Source organism: Lepidochelys kempii, chromosome 1 (genome assembly GCF_965140285.1).
Source record: "Lepidochelys kempii isolate rLepKem1 chromosome 1, rLepKem1.hap1, whole genome shotgun sequence".
In the NCBI taxonomy this organism is placed as follows: domain Eukaryota; kingdom Metazoa; phylum Chordata; order Testudines; family Cheloniidae; genus Lepidochelys; species Lepidochelys kempii.
Genome location: NC_136380.1, coordinates 251,399,625 through 251,419,750, shown reverse-complemented (window position 1 = coordinate 251,419,750; position 20,126 = coordinate 251,399,625). Strand labels below are relative to the sequence as shown.

The window sequence follows — 20,126 nt, the reverse complement described above, 5'->3', positions numbered from 1 at the left end:
TGGTTTAACTGATATACGTGACAAGGTATTTGCACAGTTAACCCTCTTCTTTCTCAAAAATTGTATTCATAATATGAATTGAGATTTTATTATCTCAGAATTCTAAAGTGTAGATTATGCTTGGATTCATCATTTTTAGTAATAACATCTACATTAAAAAGTACTGTTTGCCAGCTTAGTTCTGTGTTAAACTAGTTTCTGAGACTGTGAGGAGACCAGCATATCTGCTAGAGAGAGGGGGAAGAGACTTAGATGAAAAACAGATTTTTTGCATTGTATTATTTTGAGATAAGCATTTATTTACCTTCACATTGAAATAGCAATGAGCAAGTTATGCTTATTTTGTAAATTCTGTCTCCGTGTGTGAGAAGGACGAGAATTGACAGGCATGGTTTTGGTTTCAAAGAGCCTTTTTTTGGAGACTTGGAAGGAGGTTTATATGTGCTTGTGGTAGCTCCAAATAAGTTGACACTAGACCTGATCCTGTACCCATGTAAGTCAATGTAGGAGGCTTGTTGTTGACTTCGGTGATGAATGATTCAGCTCATTGTGGAGGTGGCTTTAGAAATGTTGTATTCTGTGAATGCTAGCTTGGAGAAATGACTTATCTTGTCGTTTGATGTTCTTTTTTAATGCAAGGAAGAAGCAACCATATAAATGGCACCCAGCCTGGTGAATAATTGGTATGAAGTATTAAGAATTATTTTTAAAAAGTAGTATCATGTTGAGGGGGAGAGGAAATAATTTCCTTTTGTGGTAATTATTTAGTAAACTCTGAGAACTGGTAGGTAAAGTCCCATAGGAAGAAAATCTAAGGGAAAAAAGAGCTCAGGAGAGCTTGCAGTTTCTCAGAGAAACTATATTAAAGGCTCAACAGCAAACTGGCCTGATACGAAGGAAAGATAGGAAGACTAGAAAGAGACCAATATGGTTCTATCAGGAACTCTTGAGTGTCCTGAAAATAAAAAAAGAAACCTACAAAAAGTGGAGACATGGACAGATTGCTAAGGAGAAATACAAAAGACTATCCCAAGCCATCAGGGACAATATCAGAAAAGTGAAGGCACAAAATGAATTATACCTAGCAAGGGACAGAAAAATCAGTTAGGAGCAAAAGAAAGACAAAGTCCTCTGCTTAGTGGGTAAGGAGAGTTAATAACTGATGATAACAATAAGGCCGCTGTATTTAATGCCCATTTTGCTTCAGTCTTCCCTAAAAAGGTAAGTTGTCGCCAGATACTCAACACAGTTAATATTAACAACAAAGACGGAAGGAACACAAGCCAGACTAGCGGAAAGAATACGTTAAGGAATATTTAGATAAGTTAGGTGTATTCAGGTCGGCAGGGCCTGATGAAATTCACACTGGAGTATTTAAGGAACTAGCTGAAGCAATCTCAAAACCGTTAGCGATTGTTTTCAAGAATTCATGAAGGATGTGTTGTACCAATAAAATAAAAAACAGCAGGATCTTATTAAAAGGGAAAAAGGCAAAATACCACATTTATTGTGAATACAGGAAGAATCATAGTAAGCAGTTAGTTATAGCTATAACATTCTATTCAATCTCATATTTATTCACACATTCAGTCACATACACACACATGAGGAGGGAGCAGGGTCTTGTCAGAGGCTCATCGATATGGTCCTGGAAGTTGGTCTGCAGAATCACACCCCAAAGGTCTCACTTTCTAGAGTCTATTTTTATAGGAATTTCTTCCTATGCCAGTCTATGGGAATTGCTTCATCATGCTGTTGCTGAATCAATCAGCAGATAGCACATTCCTGACGGCTCTGTGCTGCTAGATGTTATCTTGTTCTTTGGTTCTCCCATTCTTGAGGCTGTTGGGTGGATTCCAGCCTGCCCTCCACGGGTCCTCTGGTTATTTCCACTTGATGCCTTCTTCAGCCGATGGACACTGGATTCTTAGGCTGGCACCTCCCTGATCATTCAGTTATTATCCACACCAAGCATCCATCCACATACTTCCTCTATCTCTATTTTAATCACGATTGTTAATACAACAAAGGGGCAGGGAGTCTCTGGGTGCTGTTTCTGTTGTTACAGAGTATTGCTTTGAGTCTCTCTCTCTGTGAATTGCTTTGAGAACAGACTCTGTCTCAGAATGTACTAACGCAATTAGCAGCTTGCAAGTTTCGCACATAGAGGGAGAGAAACAGTACCAAAAACCAAGAGACCTCTTAATTAGTAATACCCTGGAATTTAAACTATGGGGAATCAAACTCATTTGTGATTTTAATACAGAACTTCTTTAATATGATCCAACAATGGGTGAAGTCCCAGAGGGCTGGAGAAGGCCAAACATAGTACCTGTCCCTCTAAAGGGGAACAAAGAGGACCTGGGGAATTATAAACTAGTCAGCCTAACTTGGATACTTCAGAATACTATTAAACAATAAATTTGTAAGCACCAAGAGCAGGGGTGGGCAAACTTTTTGGCCCGAGGGCCACATCTGGGTGTGGAAATTGTATGGCGGGCCATGAACACTCATGAAATTGGGGGTTGGGGTGCGGGAGGGGGTGAGGGCTCTGGCTGGGGGTGTGGACTCTGGGGTGGGGATGGGGATGAGGGGATGCAGAAGGGTGCTCCAGGCTGGGATGGAGTGGTTCGGAGGGTGGGAGGGGGTTCAGGGGTGGGGCAGGGGGTTGGGGCGCTGGAGGCAGTCCAGGGTGCAGGGTCCAGACGGTGCTTACCTCAAGCAGCTCCCAGAAGCCATGGCATGTCCCGCCTCCGTCTCCTACACGGAGGCGTGGCCATGCAGCTCTACGCATTGTTCCATCTGCAGGCACCGCCCCTGTAGCTCCCATTCGTCGCGGTTCCTGGCCAATGGGATTTGCGGGGACGGCACCCTGGGAGGGGGCAGTGTGCAGAGCCCCCTGGCTGCCCCTACGTGTAGGAGCCGGAAGGGGGACATGCCGCTGCTTCCAGGAGCCATGCAGAGCGGGGCAAGCTCTGGACCCCGCTTCCGGGTGGGAGCTCAAGGGCTGGATTAAAACATCTGGAGGGCTGGATGCGGCCCCTGGGCAGTAGTTTGCCCACCCCTGACCGAGAGGATAATAAGGTTGTAAGTAATAGCCAGTGTGGATTTGTCAAGAACAAATCATGCCAAATCAACCTAATTTCCTTCTTTGACAGGGTAGTAGGTTAGTGGATGGGGGAAGCTGTAGATGTGATATATCTTGATTTTAGTAAGGCTTTTGGCACAGTCTCGCAAGACGTTCTCATAAGCAAACTAGGAAAATGTGGTGTATATGAAATTACTATAAGGTGGGTGCACAACTGGTCAAAAGACTGTGCTCAGAGGAATTGTTGATGATTCACTGTCAAACTGGGAGCACATGTCTAGTGGAGTACTATTCTATATTGTCATTAATGACTTGGATAATGGAGTGGAGAGTATGCTTATAAAATTTGCAGATGACAAACTGGGAAGGATTGAAAACACTTTGGAGGATAGGATTAGAATTCAAAACTACCTTGATAAACTGGAGAATTGGCCTGAAATCAGCAAGATGAAATTCAATAAAAGACAAGTGCTGAGTACTATACTTAGTAAGCCAGAATCAAACGCACAATTACAAAATGGGGGATAACTGGTTAGGTGGTGGTAGTGCAGAAAAGGATCTGAGGGTTATACTGGATCACAAATTGAATACAAGTCAACAATGTGATGCAGTTGTGAAAAAGGCTCATACCATTCTGGAGTGTATCAACAGGAGTGTCATATGTAAGACATGGGAGGTAATCGTCCCACTCTAGTTGGCACTGGTGAGGCCTTGTCTGGAGTACTGTGTCCAGTTCTGGGTGCCACACTTCAGGAATGATGTGGGCAAACTGGAGAGTAACAAAAATAACACTCTCAGAGCTAGGATAATGGACTAGATGGACCATTGGTCTGATCTGTTATGGCAATCCTTATGTCTCCCAGCTGAACTACAGTCTATGGGCATTCTCTTTGTGTCATTACTTAGTGTGTCCTGGGTTTCAGGTTTGATCTGTGCTTGGAGATTAAATGTGACATTTTTTCTTTGGTTAATTTCCAGTTTGTGTGTACTAACGTGCACATCAGACCTGAATTTTATTTTTATATTTATATAAAAATAAAATAGTAAAGGTTTTGAAGAGAAAGAAGTAAATTATCATTAATTCTAATTTAAAAAGAATGTGACTCCAAGTTTTCTTTCTTTATAGGTTGTCCTGGAGTGGAGTCGAGACCAGTATCATGTTTTGTTTGATTCTTATAGAGACAACATTGCTGGCAAATCATTTCAGAATCGGTAAGCTCTGGTGTAACTCTTGGGGTTGTAGTGTTGCATATTTAGCTATTTGGTGTGTTTGCCAGATGTTTAAGATGCAGTAACATACTGTATAAGTGGATGTTTTTCCTCCTACAAATTTTAAGTCTGTACTAAAGTTGTATTTGATTTTACACTTTATGTATTAAATCAGAAAATGTAAATTGGAACCAATAGTGATATGAGAACTCAGATTTTAAACTTGTTTAATAGCAATTTTTACACTACATTAGCACTTCAGTCTGGACTGAACAAAATGGTTCTTTTTAGCACTGCAGAAGGGAAAAGTGACTAATTTCGCATATTAAAGTGTGTACATTATAAATACACAAGTAAAGTTCCAACTTGGTTTATTTTTACGTATCAGGAAGCGTTGTTTTCCATATGTTGTAAGTTTTCCTTCATCTTGTATGGAGGTTGTTATTAAGTGGAAAATGTCACAAGGCATGGAGAAAGAGGCCCTTTTAAACAGAATAATTTTAAATCAGAGAAACTGGTCACATCAGAGTGAAGCCTGAGTCATATGAATAGTTATTCTTCAGTTGTGACAACTCTTGGGAGGCTTCTTAGAATCTTTTAGTTCACGTTTTGAATAATCATGGGGTCTACTGTTCAGGAAGTCAGTATGCCTGTGGGCTATAATGTGGGAGAAGCTACTTAGGGTAAGTCGTTTGGTTTCTTTTAGCCTCAGTAAACTCAGCTGGAAACTTGTCTAAAAAAGAGAACCTCACTGAAAACCAGATGCTGAATCAGAGTTAAAATGTTTTGGGTCATAGGACCATATAAATTAATTGGGTGGGGGTAAGTGGTTAGATCATGTAGTCCATCCCCCTGCTAGTACAGGATTGCTCTCTACTGTACATTTTGTTGTTGTGCGTTAGACCTCCCACTGCTTCCGCTCACCTCCCCACCCCCAAAAAGATCAGTAGATAAAGGAAAGTGGGCACTTTTGGAGCTCTTTTAGATGATAATCATTAGTTTAGAGCTGAAATGTTTCTGCAGAACTATGCAGTGGAGCTTTTTGGTCTGTCTGTCCCTATCCATATCCTTTTCTAAAATGCCTGTCACTATGGTAAACTGGGTACAGGGATTTAGATAAAACAGTGGGGTTTGTCCAAAAAGGGCATGAAAATCTCAGCACTGTTATATGGATATAGTCAGTTTTCCGTTTTGCAATGTGCAGTCTAATTCTTTTCTGCTTTGGTTCTTCAGGGAATGCTTCCTTTTAGAGGAGACTTTTGCCACTCTTGAGCTGAAGGATCAGTGAATGAGTGTAACTGGTGACTGGGCAAGTCCTAAAGTTTTCACAGTAGGCACCAGAGCTGCTGAATATTTGGAGTTCATTAGCTTGTCTTTACACTTGCTCTGTCAGGTGTGATAGGAAGGGGTCCGCAGTATTGGGAGGTTTGTCAGGAGATTTGTATACAATTAGCTATTCCATATTGCAGTTTTCCTGGAATTGGCATACCAAAAATGACTTTGGTTTAGGGGTGTATTTTTCTTGCATCTGTCAGCTACAGTAGTACAAGTCTTCCTTGTTACCTAATCCTGGGAATATGATTAACTGGATATCCTTAGCACATGAGCTGAATCAGTGTGGGGCTGGTGGAATCTTTTGGTGAGGTTTTACAGACGTGATGTTACTTTTGCTTTTTGTATAACCTGTAGATAGAGGACTTCTGATTTTGATACTTTCTGTCCTGTCTGTGTTTATGCTCTGAAATGAAACTGAATGAAAAGGAGGGACCCACAACAAATTGGGCTTCAGAGAATTGTTCCCATGAAAGTAAACAAATATTTAAATGGACGGAAAGTAAAACACACCTCTTTCAGATATCAAGTGATCAAGCAGTTTACAGCAGAGAGCAGTACAGTTTTTGGGAAAATGCTAGTACAGTTTCTACTTTGTTTAGATCTCTGGTGTAGTGCCTTTTAAAAACAATAAAAGAACATCTCTGAGGGAGAGGAATTATTTACTCTCAGGACCAATGTGGACACAAGAACAAATAGATATAAACTGGTCATTGGGAAGTTTAGACTTGAAATTAAATGAAGGTTTCTAACCATCAGAGGAGTGAACTTTTGGAATAGCCTTCCAAGGGAAGCAGCGGGGGCAAAAGACCTGTCTGGCTTTAAGATTAAACTCGATAAGTTTATGGAGGAGATAGTATGATGGAATAACATGATTTTGGTAATTAATTGATCTTTAACTATTCATGGTAAATAGGCCCAATGGCCTGTGATGGGCTGTTAGATGGGGTGGGATCTGAGTTACTACAGAGACTTCTTTCCTGGGTATCTGGCTGGTGAATCTTGCCCATATGCTCAGGGTTTAGCTGATCGCCATATTTGGAGTCGGGAAGGAATTTTCCTCCAGGGCAGATTGGAAGAGGCCCTGGAGGTTTTTCGCCTTCCTCTGTAGCATGGGGCACGGGTCATTTGCTGGAGGATTCTCTGCTCTGTAAAGTCTTTAAACCACGATTTGAGGACTTCAATAGCTCAGACATAGGGGAGAGGTTTTTCGCAGGAGTGGGTGGGTGAGATTCAGTGGCCTGCATTGTGCAGGAGGTCAGACTAGATGATCATAATGGTCCCTTCTGACCTTAGTATCTATAAATTCCTCGACAAACTATTATACATTATGATGTGACTTTCTTCAATAACATCATAAAGTTAAAATTTGACTTATGTACATAGGAACACATACTTACGCTTAAAAAAAAGTACAAATTTTTATTTTGTGAGTGATTTAAAAAAACTGGTGATTTTATTATTAATAATTATAAGAAATTGTACTAAGTAGTTGTAAGGACAAGGAAAATTTCTTGTTCTTGCCTTTAAGGCTCAACATTGCAGCTTTTCTTTCATCTCCAGCCTGGTCTTTTTCAGCATTCCCATGAGACACATTAGCCTCAATACCTCCTCCTTGCCTTCTCTTTGTTTTCCTTTCATGCTGTCTGTGGTATGTATATTGCTTACCCCAAAACTGTTCACCAGATCACTTTCCTCCTCTTATTAATAATCTTAAAAACTTGCTGATTCAGTCTTGCATGTGAGAATCTACATGTTAACTGTATGATTGTATGATTTTCAGCTCTGTCCTTCCTCCCCCATCTATTAACAACCCTTGCTTGTTGTGGCGTGTTGAATTTATATGTATGCCGTTCTGGGACATGACCAAATAATATTTGAGTGTTCCAAAAAGCGCTAGATACCAAACAAAGCAAGTGACGAGATAGTCCCTGCCCAGTACCATAGAGCAAACAATTAAAATCGAATGTGACACAACAAGTGAAGGCCACAAATAGGTGGGAAGGAGGGGAAGAAGATGAGTGAGGCTGGGGAGGGAAAAAGATGCAGGGGATATGGAGCCAAGAAGGAACAGAGTGGGGCTCCAGGCATCGGGAATGGAGTAGCAGAGTTGTAATCTGGGCCAAGGGAGATGGGAAGAAATTGGAAAGCTGAGGTGGGGAGGGGAAAGAGCTAGGGCTTGTAGTAGGACTGTGCCAGCAGGTGAAGGTGGTTAAGAGAGTTCTTATCTACTCTGAGCCTTACCACACAAATATAGAACCAGCTGTAGGAGGTGAGCCTGGCAGGCTCTGGATCTCCAATGGTAGAAGCAACAAATTCCTATAGCTGCAACTAAATGCCCTCTTCAGAGCTATGCGCTCCCAATTCCTGGTCAAACAAGATCTGACACCCCCAACTTCCTTGGCTGGCAACTGGGAAGTGGGGCCTTGTGAGGGAGTAGAGGAAGTATGGTAAACGTAACACTTTTTAAAAATATAAGAGAATTGTTTTATTGACTGGAAACCTCCCAAATTTCAAAGTTTCATTTAATAGTAAATTCCACGTCAGATATGTAAAGGGATCCGCTTTATGCAGAACACCTCGTGTAGAGACTTTATACTGAGCAATTGAGGAGGAAGATGCTGAAGTAGCCTTTTTTATTCCCTTTTAAATTTAAAGCACAATAATACGATAACATGCCTTTTGAGATTTAAAAGTCTGTAAGGTTTCAGAGTAACAGCCGTGTTAGTCTGTATTCGCAAAAAGAAAAGGAGTACTTGTGGCACCTTAGAGACTAACCAATTTATTAGAGCATAAGCTTTCGTGAGCTACAGCTCACTTCCTCAGATGCATATCGTGGAAACTGCAGCAGGCTTTATATATACACAGAGTCTGTAAGTTATTTTTTGAAGAGGCAATGCAAAATTTACTAAAAACTTGAAAAAAGATTCACTAAAGAACTACAATTTTCTCCCTTAATGCTACTGAATAATCCTAGTGATAGTTAATCACTGTACTCTATTAGGTGTAACCTTTGTAAAATACTTATTTTTTATTAGTGTTTATTAGTAACCATTAATCCCACAACAATGTTAGGTTTATATGGAATCATTTTAAGAAAAAAAATATGTATAGATGAGAGTTTGGAAACAGTTTTAAAAGCAGCCTTCAGATTATGCACATACAAACAGTTAAGTGAAATTATGATGATATTTTTTCTAATCTTGTAGACACTGGTTGTTTTATATTCCCTGCTAATGGAGAACAGACTTGTCAAACCAGTATTATAACTGAGACATAATATTTTTATAACCAAATACATATAACCATAAAATGTTTCTTTCCTTAATTTTATTTACAAATTATGTGGCTGAATAGGGCAGTACTGTAATAGGCACATTTTAAATATAGTGGCTTATATTGTACTTCTAATTGATATGATATATCCATATTTAGTGTTAGTGACAGTTTAAAAATAATACATTTTAACAGTCAAAACTAGCACTAAAAATCTCCCATTATTTAAGAAAGAATTGGAATTGAGATTATTTTTCAATTCAGCTCCTCAAAATTAGAGTGAGTTAATAGGCCTTGCACTATACCCAGAAAGTCAACATACTTAGGCTTTGTTGGACTAAGGAGGGAAGCAAATTCCAGAGTCAATGCTCTTCCACTTAAAACTCGCAGGATCTAGACATACAAATCTAGAGATTGTCTGCCTGAATAATCCATCCAGTCACAACCCATAAAAAGAGCTCTTGTTACTCAGATTCTAAGCCATGATGGGTCTGATGGGTGAAAAACACCTTAAATTACACCTATTAATATATCAGAAGCCAGTGCAATCCCGTGAAGCAGAGGTGAAATAAACTCCATGTGACACACTGCAGAGTGACAGGTTTCAGAGTGGCAGCCGTGTTAATCTGTATCAGCAGAAAGAACGAGGAGGACTTGTGGCACTTTAGAGACTAACCAATGTATTTGAGCATAAGCTTTCGTGGGCTAAAGCCCACTTCATCAGTTGCATGTAGTGGAAAATACAGTAGGAAGATAGATATACAGAGAACATGAAAAAAATGGGGGTTGCCATACCAGCTCTAACGAGACCAATCGATTAAGGTGGGGTATTATCAGCAGGAGGAAAAAAAACTTTTGAAGTGATAATCAGAATGGCCCAGTTCAAACAGTTGACAAGAAGGTGTGAGTAGCAGTAGAGGGAAAATTAGCATGGGGAAATAGTTTTTAGTTAGTGTAATGACTCATCCACTCCCAGTCTTTATTCAAGCATAATTTAATGGTGTCCAGTTTGCAAATTAATTCCAGTTCTGCTGTTTCTTGTTGGAGTCTGTTTTTGAAGTTTTTTTTTGTTGAATAATTGTGACTTTTAGGTATGTAATTGAGTGTCCAGGGAGGCTGAAGTGTTCTCCAACTGGTTTTTGAATGTTCTAATTCTTGACATCTGATTTGTGTCCATTTTTTCTTTTGCGTAGAGACTGTCCGGTTTGGCCAGTGTACATGGCAGAGGGGCATTGCTGGCACATGATGGCATATATCACATTGGTAGATGTGCAGGTGAATGAGCCTCTGATAGTGTGGCTGATGTTATTAGGTCCTATGATGGTGTCCCTTGAATACATATGTGGACAGAGTTGGCAATGAGCTTTGTTGCAAGGATAGGTTCCTGGGTTAGTGTTTTTGTTGTGTGGTGTGGTTTGGTTGCTGGTGAGTGTTTGCTTCAGGTTGCAATTATTCAACAAAAAAACTTCAAAAACAGACTCCAACAAGAAACAGCAGAACTGGAATTAATCTGCAAAGGGGACACCATTAAATTAGGCTTGAATAAAGACTGGGAGTGGATGAGTTATTACAATAACTCAGAACTATTTCCCCATGCTAATTTTCCCCCTACTGTTACTCACACCTTCTTGTCAACTGTTTGAAATGGGCCATCCTGATTATCACTTCAAAAGTTTTTTTTCTCTTGCTGATAATAGCCTACCTTAATTGATTGGTCTCTTTAGAGCTGGTATGATAACCCTCATTATTTCATGTTCTCTGCGTATCTATCTACCTGTGTATCTATCTATCTCTTCCTACTGTATTTTCCACTGTATGCATCTGATGAAGTGGGCTTTAGCCACGAAAGCTTAAATTTGTTAGTCTCTAAGGTGCCTCCTTAGAACAAGTACTCCTCGTTCTTTCTACTGCAGAATGAATATCTGTAGTCCCCAGAAATAGAGCTTTCTGTGTGTTTCAGGAGTCGTCTCATGCAGAATGCATTATAGTAATCCATTCCAGAGGTGACAAAAGCACAGATAGCTGTGGTGGAATAGGAATAAAAAAGGAAACATTGCAACTTCCAAGCCAAGTGAAGATAGAAAACATTGTTGACCATCACTGCTATATTGAACACCCAGAAGTAGCTGATGATCCAAAAGGCACCTTTAGGTTGTGAACAATTGCAGAAACAGTTATTTTCTGTGATCGATTTTTTCCAGCATAACCTTTGTCTTATCTGAGTTTCAGCTAACTGAGTTTCACACCTGACCAGACGCTAGGAAAACCAATTAACTAAACTTTTATCTCCAGGTCTGGTAAAGCTGAGCTGTAGACCTGAGTTTTTCTCACATACTGCTGGGACTGCAATCCAGACAGTTTCTCAGTCTCTTCTAGCAACCTCACGTGCACGTTAAACAGGAATGACAGACTAAGGCTCTGCAGTACTGCTATGTGAGAGAGCTCTTGAGACAATGGAGCAATTATCTGCTACTGTCTGTCCTGTTGAGCAGTTCTGTTCTTTCCCCTTCAAATACCATCTATCCTTGCCAACACCACCTTGTGGTCAACAATATTAAAAGCAGTTGATAGATCAAGAGGAAATTGCGTTTGTTTTCTCAGGGCATGAGTGTCGTGTCATTCATGTGAGAACACAAATCTACCAATCTCACTAAGAAATTTATTCAAGCCTTACTGATTAAAAGTAATACAATGCTCTGAGATCATAAATAGCCTAACATTGAGTGTCAGCATTTCAAGACTTTGAATAGACATAATAAATTTGCTTAGCTAAAACTAAATTTTGTAGAGGCACTGAACCTAACACAAACTAGTCAAACCTGTTGAATCCAGATCAGTATTTGAAGTTCATTTTTATTTGGCTGGAACAAACCCTATATTTATTTAGCTAGTACTTTTTGGTGTTTGAATGTTTAACAAAAGTCTGTTATAAATTCAGACCTTGCTGACTTCTTTTTTGGCTGAAAGACTATTATGCAGGGGGGTGTTAATTTTTAAAAAAAGTTCAATCAAATTCTGAATTTTTGTACGTTCAAAAAACTCAAGTTTAGATGGAGATAGTGAAAGATAAGGACTAAATTCTGCTTCAGTGGAGTTGATTTCTGATTTCAGGGGGAATTCCATTGGGTTGTAAGTACAGGTTTTGGCTCAAGTGTATGCATATTATTAAATTATTTTATGCAGTTGACTTGGATAGAACAGGATGACTGAAAACCATTATTCTGAATCAGGTAGTTTTTTGATTAAGCCAAAGTTAAAAGCTATCATGGTGAAGACTATGGACAGTAGAAGTGTGGGGCATTTGTTTTCTCTCACAATGATGTGTGTTAGGAGAAAATTTGTGATGTTAATTGGTCATACAGTAACTCCTCACTTAATGTCCTCCTGCTTAACGTTGTTTCAAAGTTACATTGCTACTCAGTTAGGGAACATGCTCATTTAAAGTTGTGCAGTGCTCCCTTAGAATGTCGTCTGGCTGCCTGCTCTGTACACTGCATGTAAGATTTTGTGGAAGAGCAGCGACTTTACAAGGGAGCATTGCACAAGTTCCTCCTCCCGCTCCCTCCCAGCGCTTAGGACTTTCTGGGGGTGGGGAAAGAGCGGCAATGCGGGGTGCTCCGGAGAGGAGGTGGGAAAAGGTGGGCCTGGAGCGAAGCAGGGACGGGAAGAGGCGTGCCTGGAGCATCCCCCAGCAAAGTTGGCGCTTGTTCTTCTCCGGGTAAGCTGCCACTGCTGCTGCGAAGTTGCTTCCTAGCGTCCTTGCCTGCAGCGGGCTGTGCCTGTGTGGGGTAAGCCAGGGGCACTTCCCAACCACAGTACAGTACTGTACAGTATATAATGCCTTTTGTCTGCCCCCCAAAATTTCCTTGGAACCTAACCCCCCCCGCATTTACGTTAAATCTTATGGGAAAATTGGATTCGTTTAACATCGTTTCACTTAAAGTTGCATTTTTCAGGAACATAACTACAACGTTAAGTGAGGAGTTACTGTACTATAACAGGGCTGTCCAATCTTAGGGTTACAGTCTGTCACCCTGAATGTGTTTAGTAGCCTATCCATAGGACAACTACTCCACATGAGTAATGGTAACAGAATGTAGTCCTTAAAATGCAAAACCCCAAAAGGATAGTTTAAAATACTTGTTCTTCATACTAAAGTACACAGATCAACTACAGTGGGTACATCAGCCTGTTGGTAGCTTGGGGGCAGAATCAGCCCTGCCAGTCACTGACAGCAGGGGAAAGTCTTGCCTCCTGAAATTCCGTCCAGTTTGCTCTTCCCCCATGGTGACAGGCAGCTCTGCCATACCCTCATGCTGCATAGATTTTTGGAGTGAAATTCCAAAATTTATTTCAAATTTGTTGCTAAAATTCATCTTAAATAATTTTTCTGGCTAATTTCCAGCCATGTCCCAGAGCTGCATTTTTGGGAGATTTGTCCCCTCAGCTCCAACTCCTCGTCTGAGGTGTTTGCAGTGGCTGGCACCCTTGCAGATTTCAAGGGGAGAAAGCTCAGAAAACCAGAGGCTACAGTTAAGGGGTTGTCTCTCGCTCCCCCCTTTAATACTTGTCTCACTGGGGAGCTCTGCTGACTATGTGGGGATGCAGTTTCCCTCTCAGCAGGTTAGGCAGGGTTACCTCCCTGGGTGGGAAAGGAGTTCTGATGGACAAGATGCATCCCAGGCTGGATGTGGTCACCACAGCTCCCTCCCCTGGCAGGAAGGGAAGCATGCAAGACCAGAAAAGAACTGGTTCTGGGGCAGGCAGCCCCGCCTCTCCCATCTTAACTCAGAGGAGTGAAGCCAGAAGGGGGGCACGCCAGATGGAAGATCTTGCCTATGTCCCCATAATCTACACCAGCAACCTCATCTCTGATTGTGGACCTCAGACACCTTCTTCACCTCCACTTCCCTGCAGGCCATGGGTGGAGGGCATCACACACAGCACAGACACTGCCAACACCAGAGTGTACAGTAAAGGGTCTCTGGGTTCAGCTTCATCCCCCTCCTGCCATCCCTATAGCAGCCTGGTCAAGTCTTTATCGTATAATGTTCTCAGCGTGTTCAAAAAAAGGAAGTTTTGGACAAATCCCAACATTAAATGCTTACGGCATCAACCTTATTCCCACCCTGCATAGCCATAGAGCACAACCTTGGAATTATTCTGCTCCTTACAGCACTACCCAAATCGAACCCCTGTAAGAGGTGCCATTATATTTCCTAGCCAATAGAATAGGCCTTCTGATGGCTGTTATCTTTAATCAGGTGAGCTTTTATTTGAAGTTGGGAGTTTCTTTAATAAGACCCACTGTTGTACTTTTATATCAGAATGGTAGTCCTCACAACTGTAATTTGTTCCCTAAGTAAATTCAAGAAACATTCCTTCTTTGGTTAAGTATCAGAGTCCAGTCATTAGAAGCACTGATAATCTCAGGGCATGTCTTTTGTACTGAGATCTGCTAGATGGGCATTAGCAGGAATGCTGGACAATTGGTTCAATGGCTCTAAGCACCCCCACTATACAAAACTGTAAACCCTGGATATAATGGAAACTACTTCAAGCAGCACCCCTAGTTCTAGCACCTATGATATTAGTTCACTAAATTCTACATATTGGGCATCTAGTTTTAGCTAATACCATTTCTTTTCTTTTGGCAGAGGTCTTCTCCATGCCTTAGTACCCAGGGGAAGATGGAGGTCTTATATATATATATATATATAGTCTACCTCATTTTGGATGTCCATATTTAAAGCATGACCCTGCTTCCCACCCTAAAGGCACACTGCTATAAAAATCCCAGTGTAAAAGATCTGTGGACTTTGGCATGAAGAAAAATAGGGAAGTTTATCTGTGCTCATCTGAAAAATTCCTTTCTTCAAGTAATAAGCTTCACAGACCCAGTCAACCCTGGAAACAAATGGATCATCCAGAATAGAAATGAAAATTGACATCCAAGAGTTTGGATTTGTTATTAGGTTGAATTTATTATGCTCTGCAGCAGCAAAAATAATTGTAATTTTCCTGAAAGTATGTTTAGCGCAAGATGTAATTTAAGAAAGTAGATTTGAATTATCCTGGCTGTGGAAGTTATATCAATTGGAGGGCACTTCAATAGGTGGGGCATTTCCCTGTTGCCAGTATCTGTCAGTTCTGGTTCTTCCCCCAAGCTACAAGTAGGCTGAAGTACCCATTGTAACAGGTCTGAGGACCTTATTACTTGAAGAAAGGAAATTTTCAGGTAAATTTTCTTACTAATTTATTCTAAACTGCTATTGCTGCTTCTGAACCAAGTTTGCTAGAAGACCTGTAATCTCTCCAGATGCCTTATGGGAGTGCAACTCAAGATACTTGAGTTGGATCAGGGATGAATTTGTCCGCTGTTGTCTAGAGTCTATATTATAGACCCTGCTTTAGCTGTTGGTTAATTAAACTCAATGCTATTACCCAAGAGAGACTCCTGGAGTGAAATTCTGGTCTCGTTTAAGTCAATGGGACCAGAATTTCATCCCTTGTCTTGTCTTTTTTCTCTTGTTCTGTATAATTTACCAACAATAAAGGTGTGATTCAAAATAGTCTCTGTACTTCAGACTGTTTTGTCCTCATCTGAGTAGTCCATGTACTAAGAGTGTGCCTGGATCTTTACGTGGAGGATTTGAAAGACGATTATTTTAATAGGAGGTTATTCAAAGTCATTGGATAAAAAATTGGAGTGAAAGAGGAACGTGTTAAAGCATTCTCTCATTGAGTATAACTAACATTTTGACCACTAGTTAAGTTTGATGCAGATGATCACTTTGTCTATCACCTTCTCTTAGTTTTACTTCTGCAGAGTTGTGTTAAAAGCTTTTGTATAATTGGGAGGATAATACACAGACAGAGAGCAGTGTTTTACTTTGTTCAGTTTTTAACACAGAGTCCATGAGTTTCAACTGTCTTTTGTATTACAATGTAATCCATGCTACTGTCATACACTTGTAAATAGGTTATACTGCTCTTTCTTGTGGTTTATGTAGACTCTGTTTGCCCATGCCAATTGATGTGGTGTACACCTGGGTGAATGGCACAGATGTTGAGCTGATCAAAGAATTGCAACAGGTTAGAGAACAGATGGAGGAAGAACAGAAAACAATGAGGTAAGAATCTGTTCAATGGAGACATAATACAGTTGTTTCTAGCTGGCTGCAGTAATGCTTAAGGGATACTCTCCATTTTCTTTTTGCCATGTTACTCTGCATGTACAGCCAAACTAAGACTTGTCAGTTTTATTTCCTTGTTCTTATACACTTGGCCTTCATCAAAATGAACTTCTTTCAAAACTCCTTCCAGCAAGGAAGAGCTGACTATTCGGGCAACCTTTCAAATACAAAGAAAATATTAATTTATTGTGACCTTGTCATTATCTCAGCATGGATTCACCAAGGGAAGGTCATCCCTGACTAATCTAATCGCCTTCTATGATGAGATTACTGGTTCTGTGGATGAAGGGAAAGCAGTGGATGTATTGTTTCTTGACTTTAGCAAAGCTTTTGACATGGTCTCCCACAGTATTCTTGTCAGCAAGTTAAAGAAGTATGGGCTGGATGAATGCACTATAAGTGAGTAGAAAGTTGGCTAGATTGTTGGGCTCAACGGGTAGTGATCAGTGGCTCCTTGTCTAGTTGGCAGCCGGTGTCAAGTGGAGTGCTCCAGGGGTCGGTCCTGGGGCCGGTTTTGTTCAATATCTTCATAAATGATCTGGAGGATGGTGTGGCTTGCACTCTCAGCAAATTTGTGGATGATACTAAACTGGGAGGAGTGGTAGATACGCTGGAGGGCAGGGATAGGATACAGAGGGACCTAGACAAATTGGAGGATTGGGCCAAAAGAAATCTGATGAGGTTCAATAAGGATAAGTGCAGGGTCCTGCACTTAGGACGGAAGAACCCAATGCACAGCTACAGACTAGGGACCGAATGGCTAGGCAGCAGTTCTGCGGAAAAGGACCTAGGGGTGACAGTGGACGAGAAGCTGGATATGAGTCAGCAGTGTGCCCTTGTTGCCAAGAAGGCCAATGGCCTTTTGGGATGTATAAGTAGGGGCATAGCGAGCAGATCGAGGGACGTGATCGTTCCCCTCTATTCGATGTTGGTGAGGCCTCATCTGGAGTACTATGTCCAGTTTTGGGCCCCATACTACAAGAAGGATGTGGATAAATTGGAGAAAGTCCAGCGAAGGGCAACAAAAATGATTAGGGGTCTGGAACACATGACTTATGAGGAGAGGCTGAGGGAACTGGGATTGTTTAGTCTGCAGAAGAGAAGAATGAGGGGGGATTTGATAGCTGCTTTCAACTACCTGAGAGGTGGTTCCAAAGAGGATGGTTCTAGACTATTCTCAGTGGTAGAAGAGGACAGGGCAAGGAGTAATGGTCTCAAGTTGCAGTGGGGGAAGTTTAGGTTGGATATTAGGAAAACCTTCTTCACTAGGAGGGTGGTGAAACACTGAAATGCATTATCTAGGGAGGTGGTAGAATCTCCTTCCTTAGAAGTTTTTAAGGTCTGGCTTGACAAAGCCCTGGCTGGGATGATTTAATTGGGGATTGGTCCTGCTTTGAGCAGGGGGTTGGACTAGATGACCTCCTGAGGTCCCTTCCAACCCTGATATTCTATGATTCTTGTTTTTTAAGTGCCGTGCACAAAAGTGGCTCTTTGCAAATAATAACTAAATTTGGTTTGGTTTCAGAACTCTGCAAGAGAGAGTTTTTTTTTAAATAGGAGAAAAACCTTATTTATGCCAACTTTTTGAAAGCACAATGAAACATTTCTTTGTATTTGGGCTTTGTTAAAAACTTCTATTAAAACCTGTGCTCGAGTGCTCCTTTTAAAGTTCAATTTTGAGTATCATAAAAACTAAGACTGTGCAGAGAAGGATATACATCATTTGAAGATATAAAACAGATTAGTTAGCTCTACAGGGCAAGGGAACTGCGAAAATCATGCATTGCAACATTCAAGGCTTCAGTTTTTTAGGTATTAACTTGTTCTGGACACACCTATTTAAACTTGGTTGTATTATAAAATTATCCACCAAAAACTTCAAACCCTAGGCAGCCCACTATTCAGAAAACAAATGCTGCTGCTGCTGCTGCTGCTGCTGCAGGTTATGTTGTCCAGGAACACTTGATTCAGTTCTTGGTCAGCAACTCTTCAGGCTTTTTACCTAATCTATTCACCACCTAGAAAATCATCTCATTCTGTTACTCAAGCTGTTATAGTGTTCAGTTGTAATTAAAAACAACAACAACAAAAGTAAATAAAAGGTAATACATTCATCCATTTTTCATATGTTACGGTCTGTAGCTAGGTTGTTAACATTAATTGTCTAACTGAAAAGTGAAATTCAGTGTTCATGTGGCATTTTATTAATATTTTATTATTATTGTTTACATAGCAATACCTGTCAGAATGTGCTAGCTGCTTTCCAATATGGGCATAATCCTGGCTCTGATAACCTTACAATTTTTGCATCTCTAATCTAATCTAATCTAATCTAATCTAATCTAATCTAATCTTTCCTCGTGTTTTACAAATATTAATAAATTTAGCCTCATAATACCAATGTGAGGTAAGGAAATATTATCATCTCCATTTTATAGATGGAGAAACTGAGACACATAAATTGAATGCCTTACCAAAGCTCTCACAGGAAGGCTGGAGCAGAGTCAGATAGGTCACCTGAGTCCCTGTCGTATGCCTTATTCACAAGATCATGTGTTTCCTTCCTCTGCAAATACATTTTCCTTCATGTCCTCTGGAGTAATTATAGAAGAGTGTTCTGTTATGGAAATCATTCAGTTTCACAAGACATTCTATGCCCAGGTGTCTGAATATTCAGCCCAAATTCTTTATAATTGACTCTGTGTAATTTAATGTAACTTCATTTTTTGTTTAGGGAAATGCTTGGGAAAAATACAACAGAACCACCTAAGAAAAGGTAAACTTTTTTAGCCCTAAATAATGAAGTCAAAGAAAGCAAGAGATGGCTTACGTTTTTGTTTGAAATTAATTTCAGTTTATATGGTATGTTTGCTCTCTGGTGACCAGTGCATTCTTATCTTTTGTATCATTTCAAACAATTTAAAATCACAAATATTTGCACTGAACAAAGATAATGGGTAAATTGTGAAAATGGGTGTGCTTCTCCACAAGTGAAAGTTTGTAATGTTTAGAAATTGTGGACTTGTTGTCTCTGTTCTCACATAATTTACACTTTAAAGGTTGGCCCAATGTATATTAAACAGAGTCCTGTATAACCCAAAAGCATTAAAGATTCTCTCCTTTATACTGTGTTCACCTTTCCTTCCACCTGCATAGTGTTACAAGTAACTGCATATAATATAGAGGTGCCATGTCAGTATGTATTGCATTCTAGATATTACATTACAGCTTTTCTGTTCTAGTTGATCATAGGTCTCAGGAGCTATGTAAAGATTTCCACAATATTTCCCTGAAATGGACAAAGGGAATAAAATCTGAAATTTAATTGTACGAGCTGTTTAGAGCTTTATTCCAAATGCTTCATAATATGCTTGTGTGAAGATTTTTAGTCACTGTCTGGGCTTTCCCCAACAAGAATGGCCTTTCTGATATGAACTTGACTCAATGTTTTAAAAATATATTTAAAAATATGGGGATGGAAAGTTGTGGTACACTCTGAACAAATGATGCTTACGAAGGTCACCACTCTGGCACTCCTTCTTTCAGGATGGCAAATCTGGTTATTATAGTCCATACTGTGGGCCAGATTTCTCATAGGCTGTTTGGAAAACTGCCTTTTTACGGTTAGCTGGTGGATGAAGGGCTATTAATGGCGCAGGGATAGTATAGATCCCCACCCCCCATTCTGCACGGCACTTTGCTTGGTTTGCTGTAGTTTGAAGATCATTTGGGTTAAACCACAGTTTTTACAAATGTTAACACAGTAAACAGGAACTTTTAAAAAATTGTTTCTGGTTTTCTTTGGAGTGGTGAGGAGATAAAGTCAGCGATAATGTGGATGAGTTAAGGTTATAGCAATAGGATTTTTTTTTTAGCAAAACAACCCTCTTTCCTTCTTCCAGAATAGTAAGCCACTTACAAATATAACAGGGGTCAGATTTTACAGAACAATGGTCAGAAGTATTCAAAGAAATGCTGCTAGCAGACTTCTGTATATTGTGTCTCCCAAATGTTAACGATATGTT

General features: G+C 40.3%; 1 protein-coding gene across 4 annotated transcripts in view; it reads left to right on the top strand.

Moving 5' to 3' along the window:
* The window catches only part of GNPTAB (N-acetylglucosamine-1-phosphate transferase subunits alpha and beta), a 67,512-nt gene that overhangs the window by 7,483 nt on the left and 39,903 nt on the right, over window positions 1-20,126 (top strand). For 3 of the 4 annotated variants that reach the window (XM_073323107.2, XM_073323080.2, XM_073323071.2), the window contains 3 exons: window positions 4,215-4,300; window positions 15,919-16,038; window positions 18,836-18,877. In XM_073323107.2, the coding sequence (XP_073179208.2) occupies window positions 15,932-16,038; window positions 18,836-18,877 (149 nt within the window). In that variant the 5' untranslated portion in view covers window positions 4,215-4,300; window positions 15,919-15,931. The remainder of the gene's footprint in view (window positions 1-4,214; window positions 4,301-15,918; window positions 16,039-18,835; window positions 18,878-20,126) is intronic. The other variant, XM_073323099.2, reaches the window with a different exon arrangement.